Source organism: Tenrec ecaudatus, chromosome 1, assembly GCF_050624435.1.
Source record: "Tenrec ecaudatus isolate mTenEca1 chromosome 1, mTenEca1.hap1, whole genome shotgun sequence".
In the NCBI taxonomy this organism is placed as follows: domain Eukaryota; kingdom Metazoa; phylum Chordata; class Mammalia; order Afrosoricida; family Tenrecidae; genus Tenrec; species Tenrec ecaudatus.
The window spans coordinates 199,756,351-199,779,366 of record NC_134530.1 but is presented as its reverse complement, the minus strand read 5'-3'; the positions used below and the strand labels follow the sequence as shown (position 1 = coordinate 199,779,366).

The window sequence follows — 23,016 nt, the reverse complement described above, 5'->3', positions numbered from 1 at the left end:
CAATTACAATCAATTCTTTTGTTTTTAATTATACAACTCTTGCATGCCTATGAGGTGACTTAAAGGATCATGACTTGGGTCAGGTGCACCTTAATTATCAAAGTAAAACTGAAACTTTTAAAAACTTTAAATAGATCTCTTGCAGCAATTTGTTCAGTGCAATATGTTGTTTGATTTCTTGATTGCTGTTTCCATCAAACTTTTGAAAATAGCACCTTTATCTCCATTTAAGATGCCAATAATCGGGCCTGGTTTGAGAATTTTGTTTTCTTCATTTTTCAGATGTAATCCATCCTGAAGAGCATGGTCTTTTAGCATGATTGGTAAGCACTGCAAATCTGCTTCATTTTTAGGAAGCACGGTGGTGTCATCTTATTTAAGTTGATGAGTATTCTTGCATTCCTGATGCCACATTCTTCCAAAGTCCAGCTTCTAGGGTTATTTTTTCGGCATAACGTGACATATGCTGCTCTGCCACACACCTTTTCTAACTGTGAACCTTACAGTGTCTGCTTGCTGTCTGAACTGTCTTTTAACCTTGTACAGGTGCTGCACAACTTCAGGGACGTATTCTGAACTCTTACTTTAGTTAATGTACAAGTTATTTAATAACCACAAAAAGGGAAATCCTTAATAAATGATGGGGTGTTTATATTCTTTACTTTCACCTTTTATTCAAAAATCAAAATTATATGTTTTTCCCCATAATCCATAAAACAGTTAACTTATATAATAAAGTCTAAAAAAAAAAAAAACAAGAAAGAAAGAAAGGCTAACCCAGAACTTAATTAAGAAAACTTACAGGGCTCTAAAATTAAAAACTAGAGGAGTCCCCAACTCACATGCTCAGATCGCTTGTGCTGCTTTGAAAGACAACGAACTAATGAGAGTCATTTACTAACATCAGGCACTAAGCATAAGACCTAATCTATGATAACAGAACAAAATCAAACAAAGTAAACACAAATAAAAATAAGACATTATCAAGTGTTGGGGAAAAAAGGGAACCTTTTAAAAAAGTAAAATGCATTGAGCAGTCTGGACAGGTAGTGGGGAAATTAGGAAATTTGCTCAAAGCATTGTATAATAAATGTATTGTTTGTATTTTAAAAGAAAACGAGCACTTTGGAGCATAAAATGACATGTACTACACAACAGATAATGACTAGCTTAAAGTGAGATTATTTTTAAGTTTCTATTATTTAACTTGAATAAGAATTTTAAATTTCATATTTCTAACTAGTATCTTATATACCACAGCTATAAGATACATAAAATACTTGTTTTCTAAATGAATGGAAGAGTAAAATATATTAGATATCACATATCAGATAGTTATCTTAATAGTGGTAATTTCTGTCTGACACATATGATAACTTTCTGCTACGTAACAATACATGGAAATTGGAAAAAATAAATAAAACCTTTATTTTATATAAAAATTAAAATAGGTAAACATTGTCTGCTTTGGTTCTTATGTCAAGCATAGCTACTTACATTAAGTCCGATAAGCTATAAAATAACCTGATAAAACTACAAACTTCTTAAATTATAGCCACGGATTAAAAAATGGTGGCCATATGGGTTAGGTATTGAGTTGCTAACTGCAAGTTTGGTAGTTCAAACATACCGGCCACTCCTTCAAGAAAGATGAGGCTGTGTGTGTCTAAAATGATGTACAGCAGAGGTTCTCAACCTGTGAGACGTGACCCCTTCAGGGGTCAAACGACCCTTTCACAGGGGTCGCCCGATTCATAACAGTAGTAAAATTGCAGTGATAAAGTAGCAACGAAAATAATTTTATGGCTGGGGGGGCCACCGCAACATGAGGAACTGCATTAAAGGGTCTCAGCACCAGGAAGGTTGAGAACCACTGATTTACAGTCTGAAGTCCCTAAAGAGTAGTTCTAGTCTGTCTTACAGGGTTACGATAAGATGAAATCAAGTTGATGGCAGTGGTTATTTTGGTCTGGTTTGGTTTTCGAAGCCAATTCAGAATAACAGATATTGAAAGGGAGGACCGCTGTTCTCATGACCATTCAGAACACACTGAAACACCAAAACCCAACACCATCAAGCACACTCAACTCACAGCAACCTTGAATGGGATCTCCTGGGCTCTGTAAATCCTTACAGGAGACAGCTTCGTCTTTCTGCTGAGGAACCGTCAGTGGCTTTGAACTGCCAACCTTGCGAGATCAGCCAACAAGGTCTTCAAGGCTCCTTTGGAAAACATTAACTCACTCAAAAGCAACTTCAAATATAATCCTTAGTTCAGAAGAGGCGCACTGGACCTTCGAACCATAATCACACTACAAAGTTTGCTTTCAAATTAATTCTATAAAAATTATGAACCTGGAAAAAAAGTGATCATATCTTGGGGGAAGGGAAGAGTGCCTTCGAAGAATAAGATGCTTCAAGTGATTTTTCAGCTATTCTAGTACTCTATTTGAAGAACTACTCAAAAATGGTCTCCCTCTCTTAATTTTACCAAGACCATATATAATGGTTTAGGTACATTAAAAAAAATTTTTTAATCTTCTTGCATCAAACTGTTATGTGGCCAATTCAGGTCATTTTCTTTCATTCTGACAAGTCATGAAGGCAGTACTGCTCAAGTTCGGTTTCATAGGTAAATCACCTGAGGCATTTTTTTTTTTAATGACTTGATCCAGACTTGTATGTCCTACTGGTCTAGAACATCTAGGGCTTGCTTTTAGGGATATAAAAATATTGAAACTGCCCAAGTAACTCTGTATTCTCCAGGTAAGAATCATTGTTTCTAACGATCCAATTTAACACAAAGGCCTTTCGTCATAAGGGAATCCACGACACTGAACTCACAACCAAAACACAATATCCTTAAAAAGAAAACAAAAAAACCAAACTCATCACTGTAGACTTCAATACGCTCTGGAGATTCAATACCTGTTCTGATATATTGTAATCCAAACATTCTCTAGGATAGACCAGATTTCTTGATTCCGGTTGGACTGGGGAAGCTGAGAATCTGAGAAAAGTGTGGTTTCCGGATTGCCAGGCTTCATCGAAGTCGCTTCCTGCTGCTGACTCAGCGTGCTTTCTGAAGGCTTTGGCTTAAGTTTTGCCTTGACCTGAGGAAACAAGAATCACATAAAATGCTGCCAGTCCTTCAAGAGCAAGTGAGCAATCAGTATGCCAACTGTGCTTACAAACGTTCTAGCTTTCAGGGGAAGTGTTGGCTGTTCTTTGTCATTAGCATGAACAGAATGTTCCCAGAAAAGCATCAAACAAGGAATGCTATTTTCCTTTTCCATTTAAATCAAACAGTATTTTCTGTTGCTTAGAATAGTGACCAATCTAATGTAATGCCAACTAAAAAAATACTGTGTGAAATACATAGTATTGAACTAAACAGAGGGTACACAAGATGCAAAGATAAATACCATATACACTTGTGTATAAGCTGCGTTTTCCAGAACGTTTTAAATGCAGTTTTTTGTGGTAAAATTAGGTGCCTCAGCTGATACTGGGGTCAGCTTGTACTCGGGTATATACAGTATGACACAGGCAAGCCCCCAAGTACTTTATAATCCAATCAAAAGAATGAAAATACAAAAGGATGTTAAAAGGGGGGGGGCTTAAACCTTGTTATGGCAATAGTGGACAACCAAGCTTTTCCATTAGGTAGTCATACATTCTAAACTGTACTTTAAGAGACTAAGACACACTTGGAAAAGAGAGTGGGGGCAGGAATATTGGCTAGAAGGCTACTGAAATAATCTAAGAAAGAGACTCGCAAAAACTTGAAATCAGCAGGAAAAGGCAATGGAATAAAAAGAGTATGTATTTAAGAACGATCAAAAAGTCTAACTACACTAAGGGCTCAAGTAGAAACAAATGCTTTGAAAATGACAATGGCAACGAATGTACAAATGTGCTTGACACAATGGATGGCTCACTGGATTGTGATAACAGCTGTAGAAGCTGCCCCCCAAAAATGATAAAAAATAAAAATAAATTAAAAGTCTAACTACTGACGTGGACAAGGACTGGTTTCTGAAAGTGAGAGAAAGCTGAAGATGTTTTACATACAGCTGCTGGTGTGTATGTGTGTACATGTCCATGCAGTTTGTCTGAAAAAGACTGGGCCCCTTCATTACTTATCCAGGGAAATGCTTTATTCAGTAAAAACCCAAGCACACGAATAATGTGACTATATCTCAAATGTATATACATGAATGTATTAGATTCTATTTTAATGTGTTATGCTGACTGTAATTTTCAACAGCACACTACACTATGCATTGCTGACGAGGGATAAATGAATGCACTGAACACATTAGATACTGTCATGTTAAGTACTTAAGGTATAATCTTCTATGCTTATACTTTATGGACCCCTCCTTGTAAAGCAAAAAAAAAATGAAGAATGTTTAAACAGAATGTAAGTTTGGTTTTAGGTATACTGATTTTGAGGAATAAAAGGAAATCTAGGCTAAGACAGCTAGCAGGTACCGAGACGTATAGTTCTGCAGCATCAAAGCTATCGTTGGGAATCCTCCGCATAGACAAGCCTTAGACATAGATGGGAGGAGAAAAGAGAACAAATTATGCAAAAGAGAAGACAATTTGAAGGAGAGGAAAGCAGAAAAGCATAAAGAAAAATTAGAGTCAAAAGTATAGAGTGGCGATAGAAACTGAGGGAGGCAACAAGTACCGTACTTAGGAAAGGCTGAGAAGTGGGGAGAGAGAGAAAGGTGGATTTGATCACTGGGAAACAAATGATAATAGTCTCTTTTAATAGTATGCAATATAAATTTATAAAGGATAAAGGAAGCAGCACAGAAACAGATAAAAATAGTTATAGATTCACCTTTTAAGTAAAATAAAGAGCATGGCCAATGAACAGCATTTAAGAACAGGGAAGATTTGAGCCAATTGGAAGGCAGAGTAAGGCTGTACTATTGATTCAAACAATTCAAAAAAAGTTTCAACTTGGAGGAAGAACATGAATTTAGGAGAAAAAATGTCATAGAATGGAAGGAATTTTAACTCTAAGTTTAAAACTTAGGTTTTAGTTTGGCTCTATAGTAATTTACTTTATGAGCTTAAATAAATCACATTATTTCTCAAGGCTTAAGATTCCTTGTTAACAAAAGGAAGATTTCAAAAGTCTAGATTTATGGGTTGTTAGTATCATTGATTATTCATGCTTATTCAATTTTTTCTAAGTTTATTTCCAATATTATCATTTTCAAGCATTTGCTATATACAGGATCTATTCTGATAATTCCACATTTAATAGCTTATTCAATCTTAACACTCACCCTATGAAATAAGTATTAAGATGATGAACATTATGTAACTGGGAAACTGAGGAATGGAGAGGTTAAGGCCGTGAAACTAGTAAGTGGCAGTAAAAGGATTTGAGCTTCAGAACATAAATTAAGCCTGGGCTCGTTTAATCGCCTGCACTGTCTCACTGATGTAATCATGAAAGCAGACACAGCTCTGCCAATTAGGACAGCCAACAATGACACACAAGCACTGGAGAGGCCACCAGGTAGTAATCCCTGCCTCAAACAGGGAATGTGTGGGATGAAAGTAGTAAGATCTCTGTGCAACTGGAGAAATATTATTATCCTATCTTTTGGAGCAGGAAGAATAAACGGGCTAACTGTTCCCGTTTTTTTCCCTTTTACATTAATATGAACTTAATAAATACAAATTAATGGAAAGACATTTTTTCTGAGATAAACATTTCTAAATTATCACGTTTAAAATGAAATCTAACATATGCCCAACTCTTTTCCTCAACTCCCAAACACTAGTGTATAAAGCAGTACAGCCAGATTCCTTTACCAAGTGCATAGGTGTACTTATTCTGTGGTAAGCAGTAAATGCTTTAGAAACAGGAACCTGGTTCATTCTCATGGCAATCCCACCACAGAGGCTGAGGCTCGAAACAGGTCAATAACAAACTGAGTCAGGCTGTGGATGCTGAGACACATAATTTTAATGCTTACTAGCATGACTGGTTTTAATTATTCTATTATCTTGGCAAAGAAATTCCTTTTTCTTGGTCCCTAGAAGGCTAATAAAAAAGAAATGTATATATCATTTTTCTATCCTCTGCCATTGATATAAAATCGTGGAAAATAGCAATGCTTGTTAATCCTTCCACTTAAGTTCTTCATAAGCAAGTAACTACTAATTTCTCCTTCCCTAATTTTCTTTACATGATAACTGAACAATGAATTTAAAAACGAAAACAAATAGTCTAGCTCTTTTGTTGTTTTTAAATGTCTTCTTTTAAGGAAACATGACTTGGTGTTTAGGACCAAAGTGAATGCATTCTACAAACCACGTGCTACTGATGGGCTCGGAAAGGAACGCACAGGCCCTAAGTACACGGAACTCTCCCGCAGGCATAGCAGGCTCGTTTCAGCAAGCAGAGGGTTCAGGGCTCACCTTTCCTCAAACATTGCTTAAGCTGCAATCCCTGAAATCCTTTGAATGGACCATTTGGTGAGTGAACAAGTAATGCTGAGCCAACAGCCGTGAAAAACCACTAAAAACACGTGGCCAGTTTAGTTCTTCATAAAGAAATGAGAATATGAGATATAAATTAACTTCTTATAAATTAAGTTGTGATAGTTTCTTGAGCTGTTTCTGGCACATAAAATTCTCAGAACATTTTACATTCTGAAATTAAAAGACTGAGAAATAGAGCAGAATTGAATCTAAATTTCACAAAGGCCAATTAAGGAGTAAAAAAGAAACCAGTGTTAAGAATTACATGAGACTTGGTTAAAAAAAACCAACTGGAAGGTCTTTAAATTAATTGAATTGCTGTATTAGAACAATGATCGTTGCCTGATTAAAAATACTGTGGTACCAATGACAAAATTTGAATTCATTAAGGTTTGAAAGGGACTTGGCCTCTGAATATTGGGGAAGGGAAAAAATAAGTCCTCTTTTCTGATACATGACATCCCTTGGTTGGGAGCACTGGAGAACGGTCAGAGAATAATGTATAACTTTCTGCTCTATAACATAAGAACATAAAATCCCAACACCTGCTGTGATATTGCTTCCCTACTCAGATGAGTGTATTTTCTAACTCATTAAAATAGTTGATTGCCCTTCTCCATATTTACTTATTAAAGACAAAATTGAGTTCAAATAAAATATCTTTTTTTAATTCACATATCTACCATTTCTTTTTGTTTAATTTTTTAATCATTTTATTAGGGGCTCATACTACTCTTCACAATCCATACATACATCAATTGTGTAAAGCACATTTGTACATTCATTGCCCTCATCATTCTCAAAACATCTGCTCTCCACCCAAGCCCCTGGCATCAGCTCATTTTTCCCGTCCCTCCCCGCCCCCCCCATGAACCCTTGATACTTTACAAATTATTATTTTGTCATATCTTGCCATGTCCAACATCTCCCTTCACCCACTTTTCTGTTGTCTGTCCCCCAGGGAGCAGGTCACATGTAGATCCTTGTAACTGGTTCCCCCTTTCCCACCCACCCTCCCAGTATCACCACTCACACCACTGGTCCTAAAGGGATCATCCGCCCTGGATTCCATTTCCAGTTCCTATCTGTACCAGTGTATATCCTCTGGTCTAGCCATATTTGTAAGGCAGAATTGGGATCATGATAGTGGGGGGTGGGAGGGGAACATTTAGGAACTAGAGGAAAGTTGTGTTTCATTGCTGCTACATCACACCCTGGCTGGTGCGTCTCCTCCCCAAGACCCTTCTGCAAGGGGATGTTCAGATGGGCTTTGGGTCTCCACTCCGCACTCCCCCCATCATTCACAATATGATTTTTTGTTCTGATGATGCCTGATACCTGATTCCTTCGACACCTCGTGATCAAATAGGCTGGTGTGCTTCCTCCATGTGGGCTTTGTTGCTTCTGAGCTGGATGGCCACTTGTTTACCTTCAAGCCTTTAAGACCCCAGACACTGTATCTTTTAATAGCCAGGCACCATCAGTTTTCTTCGCCACATTTGCTTATGCACCCATTTGTTTTCAGCGATCATATCATGGAGGTGAGCACACAGTATGATTTTTTTGTTCTTTGATGCCTGATAACTGATCCCTTCAGTACCTCAGAATCACACAGGCTGGTGTGCTTCTTCCATGTGGGCTTTGTTGCCTCTGAGCTAGATGGCTGCTTGTTTACCTTCAAGTCTTTAAGACCTCAGATGCTATATCTTTTGATAGCCAGGAACTATCAGCTTTCTCACATTTGCTTACTCGCCAGCTTTGTCTTCAGCGATTGTGTCGAGAAGGTGAGCATCATAGAATGCCAATTTAATAGAATAAAGTATTCTTGCATTGAGGGAGTACTTGAGTGGTGGCCCAATGTCTTTCTGCTACCTTACTACTAAGTCTTTAAATATATGCACATCGATCTATTTCCCCATCCATATATATATACACACACACATATATATGTACATGCCTTTACTTAGACCTCTATAAATGCCCTTTGCCTCCTAGCTCTTTTCTCTATTTCCTCTTACTTTCCTCTTGTCCCACTATCATGCTCACTCTTCATTTGGATTTCAGTAATCCCTCTCAATTATATTACCCTTGATCACACTTGACCAGGCCGCCTATACCCTCTCCTCACCACCGATTTGGATCACTTGTTGTTCCCTTGTCCCTGGGTTTGTCAACACCACTATCTTTCCCACCGCCCTCTCTCCCATGTCCCCCAGGAACTGTCGGTTCCGTTTTCTCCTCCAGATTGTTCATCCAGCCTATCTTATTTAGACAGACCTGCAGAGATGATAACATGCACAAAAACAAGACAGAGCACAACCAAGCAACAATATACAACAAAGCAACAACAAACCAAAGACAAATACTGTTGTCTTCTAACTATGCTTTGGAGTGCCTGTAATTGTTGTTGCTGTCGAGTCAGTTGCCACTGAGTCCACGCTGACTTGTCATTTCAATGGGTAGCTTACCTCTGGGATGATTTGCAGCAGTTTGTCCACTTGAGCAAATGCTTGTGGAAGAATACCATCATAATTTGACCTTGTACTGAAAGCATGTAACAAAGTTTTGGAATCCTGAAGCAGGAATTTCACTGTTGCAAAATCCAATGTACTATCAGCTAGATGAAGAAAATTGAGACAGGAAAAAATATGTAAAACTGAACAACAAGGTTTTTGAAAAACTAATAAGCTTGTATTTATGCTTGGGTGCACACACATCAAATTTATCCTACTTTTAAAAAGCAACAATTAAGCAGAATTCATTACAAATATGACCACACTACTCAAGGACTAGTTAACTAGCAACAATGTTGCAAATGGTAACCTTGTAGTTGATTTGAGTAATTCTATAATCAGAAGCTGTAAATTTCCCGAACCAGGTCAATTTACAGTAAAAGCACAGTGGATAAGACACATTCTAATGGAAACCACAGGTAACACGCAGGACCTCTCACAAGGAGTACTCAGTAGTCAGGCAGAGGCACGTCATCGACAAAACACTGCGCCTACGGTGGGTGAGTGCTGCCATCGCAACTCTGTCCAAAACGATGACCCCGTATCTTCAGATAACTTTCACAAAGTATCAGCCCCCCAAATTTAAGTCAAGCACATTAATCTTTTAACACTTAGGGGTGTACATGGAAATTTTAACTACACCCTCCTTGCTTTCACTGACAAAATTGGGTCTCTGGTACGCTGTTTTTTTCCGTTCTCTTTCTACATTCAGCAGAGCAAGATTACATTCTGCCTTCACCCATGGAGCCTGTCAAAGGCAAAACTACCAATTTTAACTTGCTTCATGATCCCTCTCAGCTGGTGATGTAAAGTGCAATGGTTAAAAACTAGTCAGTGGCACTCCCAACTTCAAGTGTTCTTCAGGGCACATGCCGTACTTGCCATTACGTATGCCTCAGTTATCATGTCATGATTTACCTTCATATTCTGGTTCACACTAAGTATAAGGAAGATAATGTGCAGTCTCTCTTTGCAGAATACAACTTTACCAGGAAATAAATAATCTGGAGAACAGTGGGAGGAGAAAATCAAGCACAATTCTTTTTCTTTAAAAATTTTTTGAGATGATCTTTATAGTTTTAAAATGGAACAAATTTCTCCCAAGGAAATTAAATTACCTAAATTCTCAAACTAGTTAGGACAGGGTAGCAATTATTTCATACTTTTAAACTGATGAACAATAAAGTAACTTTGTAATGTCACAAATCTATAGAAAAAAAACAACTTTCCACCGTTAAGGCAGAATGCCAATGGAAGAGTTTTTAATGGGCTTGATAACACTGATTCGTGTTCACTTTCCTTTTGTTTTAATGTTCACAGTTTCAGAGACTACTAAGATTTTGAAACACCATTATCACTCTTCACTAGCACTAAGGGGATTTTGTGTGTAGGTTGTTTTACCGTCCTCTGAACCACTTTTATAAAAAGCACTTGACTGTCAAATATTCTGAGTTCAAATAAAAAGTATCTATTAATAATCATTTTATAATAGAAATTCAAAGCTAATATATTAAAGCAAACCTCTGGCTTCGCCTTCAAAAATAAAAAATAAAGTGAAAGGAAAATTCATTTCCTTTCAGAAATGCTTTTAGTTATTTTCAAAGTCAATGAGGAGTTAATAATCCTTTGAATTAAAAAAAAAGTAATACATAGGATTGAAAACAAACATGATAAATATCCTGAGATATTATTCTGAAGGTGTTTCTCCAATATAGTTTCTGCTCTAATTCAATCCTTGAATTAACTTTTTATTTCTACCTTACAAAAATGCTCTCCTAAGATTACGTAGAATAAGTAACTGTTTATGAAGAAAGAATGAACAAACAGAATGAACAAACTGTCTTGAATTAAGTACAGCCAGATGCTCATTACCAGCAAAAATGGTGAGACTTTGGCTCACGCACTTCAGACACAGGATCAGGAAGGACCAAATCCTTGGGGGACATCATACTTGTAGAGGGTCCGTGAAAAGAGAAAGAGCCTCAACAAGAGGGATGGGCACAGGGGGTATAACTATGGGCTCAGATAGGACTGTACTGGTAGCCAAGATAGGGCAGTACTTCTTCCTGCCGTACACAGAGTTGCTGATTCAGAGTTCACTTACCAATACCTAACAATAACAAGAAGATCCAGAAAAAAGCAGCAAAATCATCAATTCAGTCCACAGATACAAGACATCTACATGACTAAAGCAGGTTAACCATTACTTAAACAAAAGTTACTACGAGAAACAAAATTTGCTACTAATTATATTCTATACACTTCTTAATGGACTGATAAAAGGTTACACATTTGGTTTACAAAAGCACTTTAACATCTGAGAATACTATTAATAGTCAGCAAAACAGAAAACCAGTATTTTCCTAATTTAAGTTAGTTTAGAGCAGAAGATATGTCCATTATTCCATTATATTCTATTTACAAGTCAAAAATATTAGGCGTCAGATTCTGAATCAATGATCAATAATTTATATAAAAAATGAATTTTTAAATAGCTTCTTAGCAGAAGGAACAGTCACCACCTCTTCACTTTTCTCCTGATTGCCAATTACAGCTGCCTCCTACCACCATCCTCAGAACGCACTGCGGGTGCATTGGGGCTGACTCGGCGACCCCCGTAGGTTTCCCAGACTGCAACCATGGATGGGAGGAGACGGCTCCGTCTTTCTGCTGTGTAGCGGGTACTGGTCTGGACTACCAACTGACTAAAGGGATCATAGCCCAACGTGTAAATGCTACCTCACCAGGGCTCCATGTAAAAAGTAAAAGCAGACAATGGAATGTGGCAACCAGATACTGCACTTAAAATAAAAAATTTCTTTGCAACCATATAAGGTAAGTTAAAAAAAAAAGCATTGCCATAAATCATTGAAACTATTATTAGACAAAACCATCAAAATGAGGAGTTACTGCTTTCTATGTTTCCCATATAGGTCTATATACTACAAAAGGTCCTATCTCCATCTAGCCTTTCGGTAAGCAGTTGAGCACTTAAGCCAAAAAGAAAACAGGTCATTGCACATTAGGAGTTTGAAAAAGTCAAGAACTAATTGGACATACTCATAATGGTCATACTTAAGTTTCAAAAAGAGACGCTGGAGTGGAAGCCCAGTGAGGAAGCACCTAGGTGCTACAGGAAAGAGCAGCAACTGAAACCAACCAGCCTGCTCCACCGGACAGCGATGTGGCAGTCTCGACTTCTATAAAGACTGTAGCCTTGGAAATACTGTAGGGCAGCTCTACCCTGTTCTATTTGGTCTCTAGGAGTCAAAATTGACTCAATAACAAAAAGTTTTGCTTCCAACTCATAGAGCAAAACAAATACACCTGTTTGATTTCATACAAACAACACAGGCTTTAATATTATTAGGTGAGTTTCTCCTTTTTATTCTAAGCTAAGAGACTCCCCCATCCCCTGCCAATCCTATACAGAATCTCAACATAAAAACAGACCAAAGAGAGTTGCTTTGGCTAAAGGTGGGTTAAAGGCCGAAGGTCCACTATTCCCAGATGCAGGACCGTGAACTGCTTGACAAGACTCTTGTGAGCCCGGTCGGGAAAGGCCCACTAAGTAACTGGGTGGCGTCACACAGACAGGATGTACGGGACTCAACATGGGGATTGGTCAGGTTTGCCATTCTGCTGAGTCGTGTCTCAGAAGCAGGAATGCATCCTTTGGCTTGAAGATTCCTGCGGGCTGTTCCTTCTCAACCTGTGACACTGATGTAGTGGTGAACTGGCAACAGCAAACACACCACCACCAAAACAAGGCACAGCAGTGTTTCCCAGTCCGTGGACTGAGAAAGCTGAGTAGGGTACTTTTTTAGGCACATAATGTGGGGAGATGACTCATGCAAGTGCCTTTGACCCATGGCTTATGGTCAATGGAGTACCCTTTGGGCATTTCAAGGGTACTCCATTCACCATTTCTCAGAAGCACTAAAAGAGCATCAGCACTTTGCAAAAGCAGTTAAGAGGGCCAGAAACCACATACCTAGGAAACTGAGTACCAGAGACCGGCAGGTGTGCCTATGGGCACAGCTGAAGACTCGGTTGACCTAAAGAGAGTATCCTGGGCATTTCTGAGCTTCAATTCCAACCTATTAACTTCCCTAGTAAACCCTATAATTATGAGCATTCTCAGTGACAACTGCAATGAATTATCGTACCCAGCAGCAAAGTGGACAGTGTTCTGGAAGGGATGGTTGGTGTCCTGACTGGTAAAAGAGGTAGAGGATATTTAGGCATGTCTGACTTCTACCCCGAGGAAGGAGCTTTGGGCTAATGTTGAGTTGTGAAGTTCGACGAGGTCAGATGCCTTATATCAGGCTCCCTATCAACCTCTGTATCCCAGTCACTGGTAGCCCAAGAGGCACTTCAAGAATCGGTGAGCTTTGTACAACACAGTTTAAACACCGACTCATGGGGTCTTTCTCAGTCCTAACAATCACCACAGCCCAAGGTTTCCTATTTCGTATCCATTCAGTTTTCATGACAATCTCACTATCCGATTTTTAAAATGCACAAAATGTGTTCAATGTTGTATGTTAAATATTTTAAGAAAAATTTTAAAGGCAGATTTACATAAATACAAACAACATATTCACAATATCCAGGAACACCAACAATTATATCATTTATAATCACCAAGTCTATAAACTGCATCCCTGTCAACCAGTCGTCACAAGTCCTCTTTTGATGCTAGAAATATCACTGATTAAGAACTAATTTCCAAATTTATTCATTCACCTTCACATCTCATAGAATATATGTTAGTCTGATTTAATATTTTAGTGCAATGCTAATTGGCTCTTATGACACAGCACTGGCTTGATGCGCGTCCTCATGAGATCACTGAAGATGTGGATGCTACAGCAAAGTGTGGTGACGACACTAGATGGTGTCTGGCTATCAGAAGCCAGCATCTGGGGTCTTAAGGCCTTGTGTTAAAACAAATAGCCCTCTGAATGAGCTATCAACCAAGTCCACCTAAAAGCAGCATCCCAGCCTGTGTGATCCAAAGACTGCAGTGAACAAAATCCAAATCTGAAAGAAGGAATGGTTTCAGAGCTTAAATTGTGCAGGAATTTTACAGGATGCTATGGTAGACAGTAGAAACCCAAATCCATTTGCAGGGTGCCCGTACTGATGAGCCTCTGATGCATCCTGATGGCCTTAGTTGAGGGATGTGAATAGCATTGGACCAGAGATCACGGTCAAGTAGATTATGGCTGATACAATTGGATGTAAACACAATACCTTATCATTTTATTTCCCTTTTGTCCCATTTTAAAGTTGCTTCAGTTTTCAGTATTTTATCCTTTCTTTTTGGATGAGGTTTTTCTAGGTTTTATCTAGTTATCATTGTTCAATTTTTTTTTGTTTGCTTCATACAGGAATTAAAGGACAGGTGGATCTGTAGAGATTACCTGTATTGATAATTGTCTGGGGAAAGGGCTGCAAAGGATGGGGAGAAATGGAGACCTGATGACAGTGAGAATAAGGAGGTTTCTGAAATTTTGGTGATTGCAAAAATCTTCTTAATGCAGTTAAACAACTTAATTGTATATCCCTAGCTAATTATTTAATTATGTACCCCTAAAATATAATAAACAAAAGATTCATACCTTTACATAGATTTTCATATAGGCTCTCAACGATTAAAAGTAAGTTGTTTTCCATAATTAATCCAAATACAGCTAACCAATGTTTCTTAAAACACTGAAATAAATGTACTAAAGTCCATGGTGGCTTCAAGTACAGCATCTAAAAATATTGGGGGTGAGGGGTGGGAGAAACACAGAAATATTAGTATCTATGAGTTTAATATTTCTATCATTAAAAATTATTTATCTAAGATTTCCTACATGTTTTTAAGTAAAATATAATTAGTTCATTTTGAATTTAAGATACTTTATTGAAAACTAATCATAACCTTAAAATGCCAGTTCATTGCGAATTACCTGTGTACACTTCAATATTAGCATTAACCCTAACTGTTACAGAAGCTCTATGTACAAAAAATAAAAAGCATAGATTTAATCAAAGGAAACACTGTTCTAACCAGCAAGGTCTCAAAAGCTACTTTTTATCATGTTAATTTCTATGAAGAAATCAATCTATTTCACAAAACAGTGGAGTCGAGGAGCTATCTGCATAGAAAAATAGTTAAATATAATTGCCATACTTTTGTAGATATGTTTTTAAAAAAACAGATTATTTATTTCTATCTGATGGCAATGCTTCCTTTTCTGAATGATTCTTATGCAGTGACTTTCCTTAACCATACTATGAAACATCCAACCGGTATCAACTTCTGGATCACTTTTCATGATCCTGTTTCCAAAGTGACAGTAACAAACATTAACTATAATACTGGCAAATATTAGAACCATACTGAAATATAAACCTTAATTAATGTGGAACACTATTTCTCTATGAACATGAACAGCGAACAAAAACAGTACACTCTCTATTATTAAACTCAGTATTTCATTGATGGCAGAAATACTAATCTACAGAAAATAAAAATCTCTTGCTACCATGATTAAATGTACTTATTCTGATTTTTCTATATATCTTATATTTACACGGCATGAGCTAAAATATATGCTGTATCTGCTCATGTATAAGCTGAGTCTTTCACATTTTTTATGCAGTTTTGTGGTAAAATTAGGTGCCTTGGCTAATATTTAGGTCAGCTTATACTTGATATATACAGTTATAGTCATAAACATATTCTATCACATTCAAGATGTCCTCAATTTAAACATTTTGATTCAAATAAAACCAAAGAACTTTTATTGAATTCAATTTAAATATATTCTCCTTGCCAAAACAAAATTCCCATATTATTTTCCAACTTAAAGCAACTTAGTAAAAAAAAAAAATATGTCTTTAAAAAATCCCTATCTTAAATGGCAATTACCTCCCATGATATGGTCAGCCTGTCACTCTTACTCCAGTCACATTCCTGCTCTGATGTAAGGGGAGTTTTTTGGGGTGTGGCCTGCATCATCTCTATTTTACAAGACATAGCAGAGGGGAGACCTCAGTACAACACAGAGGGAAGAAACTGGCACAGAGCTTGTCCTTTGGACTAGAGATGGGTGATTGGAGGACTCAGGGTGGAGGGGTGTGTGTGTGTCCTATGCTGAGATTATAGAACGATATTGAATGGAAACAAGGGCCTTCCCCCAGGTCCACTGGAACTGGCTAGCTCCTAGAGCTTGTCCTTCTTATCTCCTAAACTGTGGTACAATAAATTTCTGCTTGCGAAAGCCATCCACTTGTGATATTTCGTTAGAACCAAGTGCCATTTGTAAGTACTGTTTGCTCTGTGGACCACATAGTCTGTTGGAACTACTCAGTTCTATCCTTGTAGCACAACATAGAGTACAGTATGTAATATAGTTGAGTCAATGCAAACTTAACTTACAAAAATAAGCAGTGGGTTGGATTTGGGCCCAGTGATTTGTCCATCTATCTAAACATTTTTCAGCATCAATTTTTGTCTTCCTACAGACTAAATCTCACACCACAGCTAAAAGGTTTTTAAAAGATCAGCTCATGATTCCTGACTTCACTTCAAACATCAGAGTGACAGTCTAGAGCTGTGGTTCCCAACCTTCCTCATGCAGTGACCCTTTAATACGGTTCTTCATGTTGTCGTGACCCCCCCCAACCATAATGATTTTTGTTGCGACTTCATAACTGTACTTTTGCTACTGTTGTGAACCGAACGACCCCTGTGAAAGGGTCACTCGACCCCCAAAGGGGTCAAAACCCACAGGTTAAGAACCATTGGTTTAAATCCTTATACTGTTCATTGGCACCCAGTCAATTCTAACTTACAACAAACCATTAGGACAGAAAAACTAACCCCAAGGGTCCAAGGCTATAGGCCAGGGGTCCTCAGTGTTTTTAAGCAGGGGGCCAGTTCACTGTCCCTTAGACCCATAGGAGGGCAGGACTATAGTTTTTATTAAAAAAACTATTAATAAATTCCTATGCACACTGCGTATCTTATTTTGAAGTAAAAAATGGAGCAAAAACACCTGGTGGGCCAGATAAATGTCCTCGGCGGGCTGTATGTGGCCACAGATTGAGGACCCCTGCATAGGCTCTGCAGAAGACACCTGCCACATCTTACACCCACAGAAACTGGTGGGTTCTGAGCCAGGGACCTATCGGTTAGCAGCTGAGCGCTTAACGACTGTGACATCAAGGGTCATTATACAACAGGTCTTCAAGAGTTCATGAAAATGAGAATTATGCGGGGGTGGGGAGAATTGGCACCAAAATAATTTTTATGTCTGAACTGGATCTAGCTGGAGGCACCTAGAAAAATAAAACATTGGTTTGAAATGAGTGTGTGTCAGAGCAATGTGAACTCTGCTAAAATTGAAGTAAAAGCAAGCCTCAAATTTATGGTGATGTTTGGGTGGGAGAATGGTAAAATTACTGATGCTTTATGAAAAGTTTATGGGGACAAGGCCCCAAAGAACTCAGCAGTTCGTTCCCATCACCAGCCAGTCCTGGGGCTTTGTGGTTCGGCTCAAGGGAGAGTCCATCTGGGACACGGGGGTACATGGTGGGCATGCCTACACAGTAGGGTATGCTGGGCCCCTCTAGGGTTTCCCATATGGGCTCCAATAAACTTCTTTCCTTTTGCTTAAAAAAAGAAAAGAAAAGGAATCAGCAGTTTCCAAACAGGTAACTCATTTTAAGATTGGATAATATGGTGTTGAAGCCAACAAGGGCAAACTCACTGCCACCCAGCCATTGCCGATTCCTAACGACCCGAGAGGGCAGGGTAGAAGGGTCGGGGAGTTTCCAAGAACTGTGGCTCTTAGAGTAAAAAGCCCCGTCTTCCGCCCTGGGGCAGATGACCCACAGCATTTTTCAAGGAAACAACATTGTTCTTTCTGTAACTCAAGTGAACCTACAGTGAGCAGAAAGAACATGGGCCAGTACCATAGACACTGTACTTGGTTCCACTTACACAATTCTACATAAAAAATTTTTTTACATCAAGTTGAGCAAGCCCCTGCCCAATGGATGCCAAAACTGTGGCAACTAGATGAGCTGTCACGAACAGAGCTTTCTATGGGAATTTTAAACAAGTGGGATCAAGATCCCGAGGTATTGTTCAAAGAATTGTTAACATGGTTTTTATCAGCATTATCCTGAGGACAAAGCACCATGAAAGCAACACTACCTAGAGGTGGAAGTGGTCCAGTCACAGGAAAAGCAGAATGGTTATGAACAAAGGCTATGGTACAGAGTTTGAGGATGCTAAAGGCGTTTTGCTTGCAGATTTTCAGACGGGCCAAAAAATATTAATGCATGCTTGCTATGAAAGTTCTTTGACAAAACTGGTCAAAACTTTATTAGAAAACACTCCGGTGACAAGAGGAAAGTAAAAGGAAGTAGAGGAAAGAACTAGGAGGCAAAAGACTTTTATAAAGGTATACAGATGTATTTACATACATATGTAAATATATTTTATATAGCCATAGGGATACAGGTCTATGTAAATATATTTATAAGTATTAAGGTAGCAGATGGACATTGGGCCTCTACTCTCTCAACGCAAGAACACTTTGTTCTAATAACCTGGCATATTGTCATGCTCACTTTCCCTAAAGGTTCACTGAAGCAAAATGGGGAGGTAAGCAAATGTGGTGAAGAAAACTGATGGAGCCCAGCCATTAAGAGATATAGCATGTGGGGTCTTAAAGGTTAAAGAAGCAGCCATCTAGCTGAGAAGCAACAAAGCTCACCTGGAAGAAGCACACCAGAGTGTGTGATCATGAGATGTTGGCTGAACCGGGTTAGTAGGCATCCAAAGACCCCAAACAAGCAATTATCTTGATGTGAACAAGGGGGGTCAGGTGGACACACAAAGCCCATCATCTGTAGACAATTGATACCCCCTCACAGAAGGGTCACAAGGAAGGATTCACCAGGGTGCAGTACAGCACCGATGAAACACACAACATTCCTCTAGTTCCTGAATGCTTCCTCCCCATCAACAATCATGACACAGTTCTACCTTACAGATAAGGCTAGACCAGAATATGCACATTGTTACACGTAAGAGCTCTCCGCACATGGAATCCAGGGCAGAAGAGCCCCCCAGGAACAGTCAGAGTGGCGATACCATGAGGGGGAAAGGGGAGGAAATAATAAAAAAAGAAAGAAAACACCCAAGAAAGCTTCCTCAGAGAATTGTTCTCCACCACAGCAATGCACCTATTCATGTTCCTCACCAAATTTAAGAGTAATTTTACGAGAGTGTGAATGGGAAATCATTAGGCATCCATTTACCTTATTGCCTGGTCTTGGCTAAAGGGGCTCCATTTTGAATCCGGTGCCTTCAGCTTGGCTCTCAGAATTCACCTCTCATAGACCTCCCTTTCACTGACCTCCCTCTCACTGATCTCCCCCTCCCCTGCTCAACCTTCAAATTCCTGGAGCCGGCTCCTCCCAGAGCCAGAATGTTTTCTGAAGATAAGTACACTCCACTCTAGCCGTCCTTGGCATATAGATAAGGTCAAAGACCTTCTCCCTTCTGAAGCACCTGTGTGCACAGATCCTCCCGTTTGGACCCTTCCCAGCTGTGCCTGCCAGCAGGGGTCTAAAGACGCAGCCCAAATTTCCCAAAGTGCGGTTTCAAAGGCTCAATTCCCTGAGTTGCTGAATCCGCTCACAAGCCTTCCAAAAAAGCCTGCTTCTAAATTTTGCCGATTGGATCTTTGGTTCTGTTTCGCGCCCCAAAATTCCTTACACTTATAGTCTTGATTTGGTTCCTTCTGACTTCATTTCCTAATCTTAAAAAAAAAAAAACACCTTTAAAGGGCAATGCAGGGACAGTGAAATATTTAACACTGCTCTTCTAACCAACGTCTCTAACTCCCACCAAATGACCACTTCCTGCATGGCTCTGGTAAGAAGATGGGTGAAGAAACTGACAGGACTGTGAATAGGATGTGCAGGAAAGCCATCCTGCTGCCTATAATGAGCCCTTTGAGAAGCAGGGGAAAGGGTCTCACTACTAGCAAGAGCTAGGAGTGGTGCTCGGACACGAGTGCCTTACACATTCAACCTCCTGGGTACAGAAGAGAGCTATACCACCGAAGGAGCAGCAGCTACAGCATGGAACAGAGGGGTGGGGGGTTCTCAATCTGAGGAGCAAGCAAAATTGAGTATGTCTGTGCAGTGGGGTGTGTCTGAACACTGTGGGGAAGCTGGGCTTGCTGACCCTTGGAAGTGGGCACATAATTCAGGGAGCTGTGGTTGCAGACTCATGGAGCTGAAGCTGAATGCCCTTGGACTGAGGATCCAGTGGAGTGGAATGCCCCTGTGGCATTTATAACCAGACCTGAAAGAACTGGGAACATGTCGTGATAAACAAATAATCTGAGCATTTCTCAGTGGCGCTGCGAAGTGTGAGCTTTTAAATAAACCCTTTGGTCACTAACTTTGTCTGTGGGGTCAGTGTAACCATTGCAATAGATAGTAAAAACTAGAAAGGTAAAGTAGAGAACACTAATTAGAACAACTCAGACACCCACTTAATAATCTAAAACAGGCAACACTGATAATATTAAATTCCCAGGGCTCTCAATTCTTTAAAACCAAAACTGAACTAAACCTACCGCCATGGAAGTGATTCCAATGCACAGTGACCCTTATCTATATTTATAGGGCTTCTGAGAGTACATCTTCATGGAATACACAGTCTCGTTCTCATGCGGAGTAGCTGGTGGGTTTGAACCTTGGACCTTGTAGTTAGAAGCCTATGCGTAACCAGCCAACACCAGGGATCCTTCCTATCAATTCCAAGAAATTTTTGAAGACCCCTCACATAATCATAATCTGGCCCCTTATTTCTTTGAATCTTTACTCTGCTCCTCCTTCACTCATTCCAACCATTATTTTGTCTTTACTCACAAGTTACCGTCTCAGTGAACCTATTATCCACCTCAAACCACTTACTCCTTTCCTTGTTTGTTTTACGCCGAATACTTATCAGCATCTAGCACACGTTATCATTTATTTTTTCATTATAAGGGGGCTTTTAAAAGTTCATGAAAATACTGAAATACAATGGACGTTTTCCTAGACGATTTTGAAGCCACCTCAGATATCCAAAATCCTTAGGACACGTTGGTGTTGAGTTAGGTGCCATCCAGACGGCTTTAACCCACTACAACACTAAACACAACAGAACGAACAGAACACTGGATGGTCCTGCGCCATCCTCACTATTGTTCCTATCCTGAACCCATTGATGGAGCTGTGTCATCCATCTCGAAGGTCTTCCTCTCTTTCGCTGCCCTTCCACTTGACCAAATTTTTCACTAGCTCCAAAATTCAAATGCATAGATTCTTCTATAGTCTTCCGTATTCAATGGCCAACTTTCACATGTGCATGACAGAACAGAGAAGACCATGGCTGTGCCAGGAGCCCCTTAGTCTTCAAAGTAATTTCCTTGCTCTTCACTATTCTAAAGATGTCCTGTACAGATTTCCCTACTGCAATACGTCTTTTGATCTCTTGACTGCTGTGAGCACTGATTGTGGAACCAAGTATGGTGAAATCCTAGACAACTTCAACATTTTCTCCATTTATCATGATGTTTCCTACTGGTCCAACTGGATCTATGAGTGTTCCGGAATCCCCATTCTTCTCAAAGTCATCCATCCAGTTTCTTATGTTCCACACAGTTGATGCCTTTGCATAGTCAACGAGATACAAGTAAACACCTCTGTGGTCATCTCTACTTTCAGTCAAGATCCCCCTGACATCAGCAATGCTATCCTTTGTTCCACATCCTCTTATGTATCCAGCCTGCATTTCTGGAAGCTCCCACTCAATGTGCTGTTGCAATTGTGGAAGGATGATCTGGTACAAAAGTTTACTTGTATGCGCTATTGAGTATTGTCCTACAATGTGGGCATTTTGTTGGGTCACTTTTCTTTGGAATGAACATGGATATGGATTTCTTCCAGTCAGCTGGCCAAGTGGCTGTCTTCCCACTAGCATAGACCAGTGAGTGCTTAGCATAGACCACTGAGTGCTTAGCATGGACCAGTGAGTGCTTCCAGGGCCTGCCTCTTCAGCTTTCTGAAACATTTCTATGGGTGTTCCACCAAGTCTTGGAGCCTTGTTTTTGACTAGTGCAGCCTGAACTTCTTCCTTTAGCACTAATATAATTATTGTTCAATACAACTAAGGCTCAATTTTTTATGCACCAACCATAAAATCTAGTGATGAAGGTTCTTGCTCAAAGGCTACCTCCTGAAAAGGTGGTCTGTTGACTAGATCTTTTGGAGACAGTGACCCTGTATATTTGCCATCTTCTCTTGATGCTTCCTGCATCACTCAGTAGTTTGCCTCTAGAGTTATACCTCAATGCTTAAATGATTTCTTGAGGCCTTTCAGTTTCAGATATGTATCGCATGTTCTTCCCTTATGGTTTTCTCATCCTAGGTCCTTGCACATATCGTTATAATACTCGGCTTTGTCTTCTCGGGGTACCCTTTGACCTTTTCCTTGATGTCATCCTTTCTCCCATTTCCTTTAGCTACTCCATGATTAACAGCACTGTCCAGTCTCTTCTGACATCCACTAGGATCTTTTCCTGTCTTTTTAATGACCTTTTGCTTTCTTCATGATTCATGGTCTTCATGTCCTCCCACAGCTCATCAGGTCATTAGTGTTCAAGGCATCCTATTTATTCTTGAGATGTTCTCAAAATTCAGATGGGGTAGACTTGGGTCAAACTTTGACTCCTGTGGACTGTTTTCTTAATTTTCTTCAGCTTTATCCTGAACTTACATCTGAGAAATTGATATTCTGTTCCACAGTTAAACCCTGGTCTGGTTTCAGCTGCTGATGTTGAGCTTCTCCACTGCGTCTTCCCACATATATAGTCAATTTGATTTCTATACATTTCATCAGGGGAAATTCACGTGT

The 23,016-nt window shown here is 39.3% G+C and overlaps 1 protein-coding gene across 1 annotated transcript in view; it reads right to left on the bottom strand.

Annotated features, from left to right (window-relative positions):
* The window catches only part of SWT1 (SWT1 RNA endoribonuclease homolog), a 112,852-nt gene that overhangs the window by 34,649 nt on the left and 55,187 nt on the right, over positions 1–23,016 (bottom strand). Inside the window, exons 14-16 of the mRNA XM_075528386.1 lie at positions 14,657–14,795; positions 8,985–9,133; positions 2,929–3,113 (exon numbers count right to left, since the gene is read on the bottom strand). Coding sequence (XP_075384501.1) covers positions 2,929–3,113; positions 8,985–9,133; positions 14,657–14,795 — 473 coding nt within the window. The remainder of the gene's footprint in view (positions 1–2,928; positions 3,114–8,984; positions 9,134–14,656; positions 14,796–23,016) is intronic.